Source organism: Morus notabilis, unplaced genomic scaffold (genome assembly GCF_000414095.1).
Source record: "Morus notabilis unplaced genomic scaffold, ASM41409v2 Scaffold453, whole genome shotgun sequence".
Lineage (NCBI taxonomy): Eukaryota > Viridiplantae > Streptophyta > Magnoliopsida > Rosales > Moraceae > Morus > Morus notabilis.
In genome coordinates, this window is record NW_010362819.1 from 329541 (window position 1) to 340589 (window position 11049).

The 11049-nt window shown below is 38.2% G+C and overlaps 3 protein-coding genes across 3 annotated transcripts; 1 reads left to right on the plus strand and 2 right to left on the minus strand.

The window, feature by feature from the left end:
- On the minus strand, nucleotides 1-1499 carry LOC21394918 (dehydrin COR47). Its single transcript, XM_010103004.2, has 2 exons — nucleotides 1035-1499; nucleotides 1-667 (listed from the first exon to the last, which is right to left on the minus strand). The coding sequence occupies exons 1-2, from the start codon at nucleotides 1362-1364 to the stop codon at nucleotides 239-241; spliced, it is 759 nt and encodes a 252-aa protein (XP_010101306.1). The 5' UTR covers nucleotides 1365-1499; the 3' UTR covers nucleotides 1-238.
- Nucleotides 1500-4298: 2799 nt separating this feature from the next.
- LOC21394919 (lysine-specific histone demethylase 1 homolog 1) lies at nucleotides 4299-7285 on the minus strand. Its single transcript, XM_010103005.2, has one exon. It carries the CDS (start codon nucleotides 7268-7270, stop codon nucleotides 4829-4831), a length of 2442 nt encoding a protein of 813 aa, XP_010101307.2. The 5' UTR covers nucleotides 7271-7285; the 3' UTR covers nucleotides 4299-4828.
- Nucleotides 7286-9146: 1861 nt separating this feature from the next.
- On the plus strand, nucleotides 9147-11049 carry LOC21394920. Its single transcript, XM_010103006.2, has 2 exons — nucleotides 9147-9501; nucleotides 10646-11049. Exons 1-2 carry the CDS (start codon nucleotides 9389-9391, stop codon nucleotides 10851-10853), a joined length of 321 nt encoding a protein of 106 aa, XP_010101308.1. The 5' UTR covers nucleotides 9147-9388; the 3' UTR covers nucleotides 10854-11049.

Genomic DNA, 11049 nt, shown 5'->3' on the forward strand with positions numbered 1-11049 from the left:
TAAACAAACGTATAATACATAAGTATATAAAAAAGCAGTTACATATATTTTTTCTTTTCACTTGCAAAAAAAAAAAAAAGGAAAAACAAGAAAAAAAAAAAGCAAAAAGAAGCAACAATAGACCCATCATATATAATTACTTTCATGCTCGACAAACAAACCACACCATCATCAATCCATTTTGGTTTCTTTTTCAAAAAGAAAAAGAAACCGACACGACCCCATCTTAACACCTTAATTAATGGTAATCACTTCCTTTCTCTTTCTCCTTTTCCTTATCCTCCTCGGTCTTGGAGTGGTACCCAGGAAGCTTTTCCTTGATCTTCTCCAAAATGCCCTTCTTCTCCTTGGCTTCCACTTCTGAATACTCACCATGAGTGGTAGTACTTGTATGATGAGTTTCTGCAGGAGGTGGTGGTGGTGGTGGGGCCACCTCTTCTTTCTTTTGCTGTCCAGGCAGCTTCCCCTTAATCTTCTCGAGAAATCCCTTCTTCTCCGCTTCTGGATGACCTTCCTCGTACGTGATCGGTATGTTTGTGTCCTCGTGATGATGATGCTCTTCCTTCTTCTGCTCTTCCTTGTGTCCCAAGATCTTCTCCGTCAGCCCCTTCTTCTCTTTCTTCTTCTTCTTCTTCTCCTCTCCTTCACCTCCTTCCTCATCACTTGACTGTACATAAAAAAAAATTAAAAATTAAAAAAGGTGTAAATACTATAAAGTAGCTAATTCGATCCATAAGAGGACTGATCAAAAGTAAAATTCATCTAGAATGATCACACTAACAATTTTGAATATCATGCTAACAAATATATAGTGATTAATACTAACACTTTTCATAGAGAGTTTTATGGTAAGATGAGAAAAAATTTCTTACCGACAGACTTTGTTAAATTGTCGTATTTTTTTTATTTATTTAATATGATCTGAAAACCGTATTCTACTGAAGAGTTGCCTTTTTTTAATTTTTATTCTAAACCTGATCATCAAAAACCGTGATAATATTAAATCGACAAACTAAAAACATATGAGTACTTACAGAGCTGGAGCTGCTGTCTGATCGGCGGAGCTTCTCCAGCAAACCGGGCTTTTTCTCCTCCTCCTCTTTGTGTTTTGGTTCCTCAACATGATGATAAGCTGCTACGGGCTGAGCCTCCGACACTTTGACCTTCTCGAAGTCACCGGCGATAGCCACATCTTGCTGGTGATGATAATCATGGCCATGATCATGATGATCATGCTTCTCCTCTTCCTTCTTGTCTTCCTTCTTACTCAAGAAATCAAACAGCCCGCGATCCTTACTCTCAACCGAACCGCCCTCCTCACCAACCTTGGCCTCGTACTCGCGGCTCTTGTTCTCCTCAGCCATAATTAACAAAAGTTTTTTTGTTTTTTTGTTTTCACAAACAAATGAAATTGGTTTTGAAGTTGTATGAGTGAGTTTAAACTGAAATGCTTGGCAAGTGGATATAAGTTTGCAACGATGATGGTTTTGGTATTGGCTGAGTGGAGTGGTTTATATAGCGTCACTCCACGCGGATCCAACGCGATTAAGGGAAAAAAAAATTAAAAAAAGAAAAAAGCTTTTAAGGCCATCCAATCCAGTCCAGCTCAATTCCTCCTCCTATAACCGACGTTTCTGCTTTTGCCAAGAACATAAAGGACGAAAATCCAGCCAATAGAAAAATATCTAGTAAACTTTAAAATCTCTACGCTCTGACGCGTACGTTTGTGATGTACTCGCTTTACTGCGTTGACACGTCATTGTGTGGGATCGGGGAATTTGGGCGTATTGGTCAAGTTCAGGAAATGAGAAAATGAACAGCCAAAAGGAGAAAAGAAGTAAAGGTGGCCCGGTGTACTATTGCTGATCGCTTTTGACCAATAGGATGCGTCCACGTAAAAGGCGAACGTGAGAGGGTGTACTTGTGGGACCCGCGAGTGTCGGCCGTGATTTGATTAAACTGAGAAGGTCGGTCAAGGGGGCCCCAGTTAATGGAGAGTCGTAACGTGGCCACTTGGCAGGTGCTTCGGGAAGAGGGTGGCGTGGCGATATCGAGATCCGGGACTGGTAGGTGCACGGTATGACTCGTGAGGGTCCAGTTTTTAATCCGTTAGATGGTTGTCATTTTCCCAAGATACGTTCCTTGGGAATGCTCTTTGTGGGACATAAGGACAAGTGGTCGGTCCGGTGCTGCGTGGGCGTACCTATGCGTACAATTTTTATTCCACTTTTAGTTCAAGGTCAAGGAAGAAAATAGTAAAGGGCCAAAAAAAAAAAAAAAAAAAAAAAAAAAAAAAAAAAAATTTTATTTTTTCAGGGGAAAAAAAAAAAAAAAAAAAAAAAAAAGAAAAAACTTATATTTTGTACGTTTTGAACCTCACGTTGTCACGTGTATGGGCACGTGATGGGGTTCTTATTGTCTAATTTGTTGAGATCAAGAAAAAAAAAGAGGGATTTTTCCTCGAAGTTATGAAAATAATTTGGGCCCCGTTCACTTCATTGATTCGAGTTTAGAATTTAAGTTTTGTTACAGTAAAAAGTTCTCAGAAACAGTCACATCTAATTTTTTTATTACAGTAAAAAATTCTCACATAAAGTCACATCTCAACTCAAATTAAAAACTTAAATCATCGAATTAAACGGGTTGGTATTGAAAAAACGGACAATTCAGAGGGTGGTAGTAAAAGCATGAAGAATAGAAGGAATACAAGACGTTACAAACTTAACATTTAAGGCTTTAACTTATTTGAATCGAGATCAACGTGACTAGGGCCACTAGGCCATGGAGGGGAAAGTCTCGTGGGGGAAGTTAACTGCCAATAATAGTATGTCGATGTGGAAATTGAATATCTACATGGCAATTTTCAACAAGCTATGCATTACTATCTCATAATGCTACAGAATTAGGTTAAAATCACTTTCTCATTTATTGCTACCAGATAATAATTTTCGGGATAATTGAAGTTCTTTATAGTTTTACTGAATTCATCACAATTTTAACATTGTTGTAACATTTATTTAATATCTACATGAAAATTTTATGAAAGAAAATACTGTAATAAAAAAATTTAAATTATAAAAAAAAAGGCCGAATAAATCATGAGTCTAATTCTATCGGTATTCCAGAATTTTCTCCAATTTCAATTAAGAATCTTTGGGACTAATGTAGGCCCATTAATTAAATGATTGTCAGAAAAAAAGGCCCATTAATGATCTCTAAGCAAACCAATAATTCCAGCTCAAATTATACCAGAGTTGGGTCTGGGTAGACAACCAAAGTCCTAACAAAAAGTTGATGTTATTGGTTTATGCCGTTCCTTCAAGTATTTTCCTTTTCTATTTTGTTATCGTTTTAAATGTCAATTTAGCGTTTTACCATTAATGTAGTTCCTATCAATGTTTTCTTTTTGGGTTAATCCCAGTAATAGTCCTCAGGTTTACTCTCATTTCCACTTTGGTTTCTGAGTTTTTAAGTCCCGCATTTGATTCATGACGGTTTTACTCGGTTACAGTTTGAGTCAAATATTTGGCATAATTTGTGTAAATTAAAGAGAAAAATTAAAAACAACTAAAATTTGGAGACTCTTCATGAAAAATCAACTTTCATTTTTTTTTTGTATTATTTTAGCACCTAAACTTTAAATGTTTTCAATTTTGGTTTCTAATTTTTACAGATTCCATCAAAAATTAACACCTAGATGACGGAAAGATCGAAACTGAAATAAAATAAAACCTCAGAGACCAATTATGAGATATTTTAAAAGTCATGGACCAAAGTGAAATTAAAGATAAATCTCAAGGACCATTTATGCGATTAACCCTTTCTTTTTTGTTTTTGTTTTTTGTTTCAAGAATGTTCTTTTTTTCAGGTCATTGTCGTTTTTTATAAATGTCGTTTCGACAAATTGTTGTCGCTTCCCATTTCATGAGGTGTTTTTTTTTCTCTCTTTCTATCTTTTTATTAAGGTTCGTGTAGTTTTTGGGGATTTTGTCGTTCTATTCATGAGGTTACTGTCGTTTCAAGGATCATGTCCTACAAATATCTGTCGTTTATTGCACTCATTGTCGTTTAAATATTAAATGTCCTTTTCTAGCTGACGTCGTTTGTTTGTGGTTTTTTTTTTTGGTTTGGAAGTTAATTTACACAGATGACAGTTGTTTCTTGAAACTTTTTTTATTTCTTTTTAAAGTTGTTGAGTCATTCTTTTTATAATTATTATTATTATTTTATTGTTTTTTTTTATATTGTCAACCTAATGATGGTATATGATAGAAAACACACGTATGCCATAGCCCGCATGCAATCTGCTTACAACTGTTTCAAAAATTACAAATTCAAAGATTCATTTGCCAAATTTAAAAGCGAATTCTGCCCGAATATGTTGCCAAATGCATTTCCAAACAAAGCACATCCCTACAAGCATCCCTTCTGTATGGCACCAACTTACCATAGCGAAGGGATAAAACCACTTGTCAAAAAATGGATTAACAAATTTTGTAATGTGACTAAAATAATAAATTTTTACCAAAAAAAAAAAAAAAAAAAGAGGTGATAGGTCCACGGAGGATCAACTGATATCTGGCAGCTCTCGGAGTAACTATGGACTGAGAACACTGCATAAAAGAGCCTATTGCCAAGTCCATGCCGCATTCACGTAGAAGAAACAAATCGCTGCCATTTACGTACCTCATGAAGCAGCCAGAATCAAATCCAACAAGTCAATCGATTTCCAAATGAGATAAATGTCAAAAAAAAATTAACAAGCAATTGAGTTAGCCTCTAAGATCCAATCATGATGCCACAATTAGAAGCTTCCTTCTAACAAGCGTCATTTCACTTGAATTTGATTGCCTCCATTTGGGTTGGATCTAGCCAACCTTATGCGGGTCATTAGAGATTCGACGGCATCGGATAGTAAGCCTTTTCTTCCAACCAGTCTCACTCCAAATTCATGATTCAACATTCTCATCCTGTCATCGTCCCCACCAACCCCGCTCAGCTCAATAACCTGCTTCCTTGAAATCAAGGCATAGAGACAGAGACAAGCGAGTTCTAACTTTCCCCCTCTAAATTTCACTCTCAACAAGGACTTCGAATCGAGATCATTTGACCCCGGATCAAATAACACAGAGAAGCTTCCAAACGTCAGATCAGGCGCGTCAAACAATTTATTCAAATTGTCAACTTCCTCATTAACATCATTTAACTTGTTAGGAGAAATTAAGGACCTCCTTTTGGCTTCTCTAAATATGTTGGCAGCCTCTCTCATTCCACTGAGAAATGCCCCATGCATTGTTGCTGGATACTGTTTGTTAGTCGCTTCTCCAGCAAAGAACAATCTCCCATCCCCAACACTCTCTGCAAGTATATCGTAATCGTCCCCAGAAGAGCCTACTGCGACATAGGAATATGATCCATAGGCAAAGTTATCCCTTCCCCAGCGAGTGCAAACAGCCTGAATCGGGTCTGGAACAACAATCCCTTTGGGATTAAAGATACCTCTCAATATCTCTAACACCCTTTTAACGGACTCCACAGGGGACATCAGCTCGAACCTAACAGCAGCATCTCCTGCCACAAGAGCAACTAGAAGCGCACCTCCTGATACAGAGGAATAGCTATAGAACAGAAAGAACTCGCCTCTCATGCTTGGAGCCTCAGACAAATGACCGAAGGTATCAATATCTCCACCCCAAAAGTTATAAGGAAATAAAATGGCAACCTTATTCAGTAACCCGAAGCCTAGTCTCTGGATGGCATCTCTTTTTCGCTGCGGAAGCTCAGGGACAAACTCAATAGACCCCTTCTTCAAGACTCCTAATGGCACCGTGCAGAGAACCATGTCACCCCGAAACTCCTGGCCACCAGCATACACCAACACCCCATCGGTTCCATACCTAATGCTCTCCACAGTCCTTTTGTAGAAAATCGGAAGGTCCTCTGCAAGGGCTCGGATAAAGGTCTCATTGCCGCCGGGAATGAAACAATGATCACCCCCCATCTCGTACGGATCATCCTGATCCCAATATGCCATTGATAAATTCGACATTAGAGAGGCATTTGCATATTCCAAGTTAGCTAGATGCCAATCTAAGAGCATCCGCTCTTGTGGGTCCTCCGCGACGCCATTAACTCTCCGAAAAGCTTCCAATGCAGTTCCTAATGGGACATCTACGGATTTAACTTCCTCTATCATTGCCTGCCTAAGCTTACATACTCTATCTAGCAACTTGTTAAAAGAAACCTCTACTCTAGAATCAATTTCCGAGTCTACTGCTTTCCCATCAGGTAAATAAAGCGGACAAATATCCCTCACCTTATGAAGAGGCAAACCCAATTGCCTAGCTAGAACTCCAAGCGGATTGCCATTTATTCCGGTGAGGACGCTCCCACCGAGATCCGCTGCAGCCTCGGCACCATCGCCACTCATCTTCTTCGTCTTTACGCGACCTCCAGGTCTGGCCCTACCTTCCAAGACTACGACTTTAAACCCTAGAAACACCAATTGCCTCGCCGCAATCAAACCAGCCAAGCCGGCGCCGACAATTACGACATTGCCCCTCTCGGCCCCGTCGAAGGACCTCAATTTCGGTTCTTTCATGGCCGGTCCGAGCCCGAAGTTGATGTAGCCGTGCTCGAGGAGGAACCGGTAAGCCGAGTCGACCAAGCCCTTGTGCTCCGACCGAATGGACTCGAGCGCGTGGTCGCGCGTCAACCATGCGGAAACGTTCGACCTCCAACGCGCCAGAATGTGGTTCCTCACTACTATGTAGTTCGCCTGCTCGGTCCCGCCAACGGTGGCGACCACGTTGGCCTCGATCTCCTCCTCGGTGAGCGAGTCGACAGGAAATCCCACTGAAACCGCGATTAGGGCTTCGATGTCGACCTCCTTGGCTAGGTCGGCGCGGCGAATCTTGGCCAGCGACGGACTTCCGTTGAGTTCGGTGAAGAACTTCTTTCTACGGCGTCGTTTCCTCGCCGGAGGGCCCGGTTCGGTTGGGCCGCGTTCGGGTCGGTTGGAGAGGTTTTGCGGTGGCTCATCGGCGGTGTCTTCGGGAACAGGATCGGAGGAATCGTCGAGGGAGTCGGAAATGGGAGCTTCGACCGTCGTTTGGGGAGCGGAGGAGGCATTTTCCGGTGAGTCTCGGGAATCGTGAGCGAGGTTCTCGGAGATTGTGGCGTCGGTATCAGGTGAGGAGTCGCCGGAGACGACGTCGTCAGGGTTGGTATCGGAGGGGTCTTGGGGTGTGTCCGTGGCTTCCATTTCCATAATCAGGTTAGCTTTTCGAATGTGGACTGGCTTTCACTCGAGTAAATCTATAGGCCTTTCATTGTTCTATCCTTGGGCCTTTTAAACCCAATAATGGGCTTATGCCTGATCATCAGGCCCGTGGCCATTAACATTAGCGTTTTTTTTTTTTTTTTTTTAAGAAAGAGGGAAATAGCAGACTTTGAAGGGAGAATTAAAATTAATAGCAGAATTAGAAAAAAGTGCAGTAAATAGTAGAAAAGTATAAATCAAATATTGTTACCTACACCAAAATATCAAAAATACCCCTATTAATATGCCTAAAACCCTAATTTTAGATTCTCCTCCTTCTCTCTCCTCCCTCTCGTATTCACTATCTCCTCCATCTTCCTTGCTCTTTCTGGTGCTGCCGCAACTGGACAAAAGGTTTTTTTTTTTTGGCTAAAACCACAGGAGAGAGGCCTCTAGAGCCGAACCCTAAACAAATGAATAAATAAGCAAAATAAATCAAAACTCTGAGAAATCTCAATAATACTTTATTAGTTCTTTTAAGTGTTTGACAATCAGCTATTTATAGCTTAGAGAAAACAATTAACCAAATGATAAATAAATTTACGTTTTAATTAGTAAGAAATGACACTAAAAATGGGGCCGAACGACAATAAACTCAGAGCCAACAGTAAGAAACGACAATGAGCATCAGCCACATTGATTGACTAGAGCATGCCCTTCATCACTTTCTCTCTCCATGTCCCATCCTCGCTCTCTCTCTCCCCATCATAGACGGACCCGCGATATGAAAATCATTGTAAATAATAAGACACATATCTCTCTCTCTCATCGATCTCCCCCAACATCGACGACGCAGTCGTTATAACAAAAATGGCACAGAAGATGCACGACATTCTTAGAATTTTAAATTTTATTTTTAAAAATATGTTATTTACTTCATTTTTTAAAAAACGTACTGCTATTGCCTATAGTTTTTACTTTTTTTTTTTGTCTAAGCAAGAGTTTGAAAAAAAGGGATTATTTTACTACCCCTTAACTTTAATGTCATTTCTAGTTTGGTTCTCGAGTTTAAAAAAAATATGAATTTATCCTTTTAAATTTTAATTTAGTCTCACTTAACCTAGCATGTTAGAATTTTTATGAAAAAAACATTTTTAAGAAAAGGGGCAATATGGTCACATGATCTTTTGTCTAAGCAAGAGTTTGAAAAAAAGGGATTATTTTACTACCCCTTAACTTTAATGTCATTTCTAGTTTGGTTCTCGAGTTTAAAAAAAATATGAATTTATCCTTTTAAATTTTAATTTAGTCTCACTTAACCTAGCATGTTAGAATTTTTATGAAAAAAACATTTTTAAGAAAAGGGGCAATATGGTCACATGATCTTTTTGTTAGAACTTCTGTTAAAAACAAACAAAGAAAGACAACATAACTACACTTAATTTCCTCTTTTTCTGTGTTAATAAGTTGGTTAAATATGACTAATTTAATTTTTATAATGTGAGAGTTTTTAAGTTTTAGAGTGTAAATTGAGAATGACTAAAAAATTTGGGGTATTGCTGAGATTAACCAAAAAGAAAAAAAAGAAAAAAAAAGAAAAAAAAGAAAAAAAGAGAGAGAGTGCTCTAAAGCTAATTTTGTCACCAGACTAGTAGTTGACGGTTTATTTTTAGAGATTTTATCTGGTACGTCAACATATCAGTAGATTAAATTTTATATCTATTTAATCTGTATAAAAACACATAAAACTAAAAAAATATACATATCTAATGATTAAAAAATTTAACATATCGGTACGTGACTAATTAGAGAATCTCCCCTATTTTAGATGAAAAATTAAAAAAGGCCAAAGGGAAAGAAAGTTACAGTGGGAGAACGTCCACGCGACAACGAAAGTAAAGCAAAACCGAAGGCTGAGCGAAGACCGTTCGATTCTCTCTCGCTCTGTCTTCTCTCTCTTCTTTCAATTCGTTCGAGTCTCTGCAATCTGCATCGTCTTCTTCGTTTCTCTACCTCTGAGACCTTTGTAGAAAGAGATAGAGAGAGAGAGAGAGAGAGAGAGAGAGAGAGAGAGAGAGAGAGAGAGAGAGGAAGGAAGTTTACCTGAAGAGAGAAGAGGGATTAGCGATGATAACAAGATCGAATCTTGCAGAGCAGCTGAGAGAGTATCAAATTCGATCCAAACACGACTGGGCCTCCGTCTCCTTCTTCTCCTCCACCTCTAATCTCACTTCTTCAAGGTAATTCCAATTCTCTCGATTGTAATTAGGGTATTTATTTTCCTTTATCTGTGAAATCTCGCATGGTTCTTTATTTGATTGTGGGATCTATGATTGATAATCTTATTCGTTATTGGTGATAATTGCCAGAAAGTTCATATCTTAGCGTTATTGATTGAACTAGATTCTGGGGTTCTAGTTGCATTTAGCAAAATCTCTTTTTTTTTTTTCTTCTTTCTTTGGCTTCTGATCGTATATTTGGATTTCGAATCATCGGGATAGATGGGTTTGTGGAATTAGGTTTTGAGTTTTCAATTGATTGGTTAGGATTTTTTTTTCTTATTTTCCTTTTATTTTTTGCTTATATATTGTTCTTTGTATAAATAGATGTAGCACAAAATTATCTAACAAAATACAAAAACAACGAAAAAAAAACAGAGAGGAAAAAGATTCGCAGTTATTCTCACTGATGAGAAACGATCAGTAACATCAAGCAAAACACAAGAAACTAATCTAGGAGATGATAACTTTATTGGTATAGATTAATGATTTGAAAGAGGGAGTATAATTGTTATTCTGTAATCTGTATTGTGTTTGCAAATGGAACTCAGACATAGGTATTCTTTGTGGGGAAGCAGACATTTGCGTATTTGTGTGTTTGGACTTTCCTTTTTTAGGCTTTTCCCTTTTGATGAGCCGTATATGTGCTCTCTCTCTCTCTCTCTCTCTAATATTGGCACTCTGCAATTAATTGGTTTGCACCATTTGAATGATGAAGACTTCTGGATTTTCATGTGTAACGCCTTTGGCGTAATTATTCATTACGAATATGTTTTTGTGAAAAGGGATTGAATCCATTTGTGGGAAGAAGTCTTTGGTTTGGCATCAACGTATTGCACGAGTGCATATTTGCGGACATTTTTGTGATAATTTCCACTTGTTTTCTTAAAGCTATTGGTACTTTCTCTGATTTGTGTGTTGACTTAATCATTTCTTCAAATAGTAAACTAAAGTATTTTAGAAGTAGAACCTTTTTCTCAACATGAAGATCATTTGCAATTTGTTCTATTATAAATGTTTTGATTCTCTTTATGTTTTTGTGGGATAGCAACATTCCAGATAATGTTTTGAATTTTTGTTCTTTTTTTTCCCTCTCTGGATGCAGGGTAGATGTTGTAATCTTTGTAATATGGGAGCTGGTGATTCTAGCTTTCTTGGTATTTTCTACTGTTTCTTTATACTTTAGGCAAATACGTCTCGCATTTATCTTGGTGTGCATCACAATGCTTTTACTCTTGTGCATGAAAGTCACGAAGCAAGTGAGATTGGCGAGAAAAAAGAAACGAAGAATGCTTCTTCCCTTGTCTATGTAATACTAGTTCAAGTCATACGTATCCCATTTTGATGTGTAAATCACGAGAATTCTTGGCTATTGGATTTCCCCTTGTCCCTCTTTCATTTATATGAATCTGTAATCACACCTACCGAATCGATATGAATTCTTCAGAAGATGCTGAAGGAAAAGTTTGTTCTTATCATTGAAGATAGGTGTTATGTTGGATTTTTTTA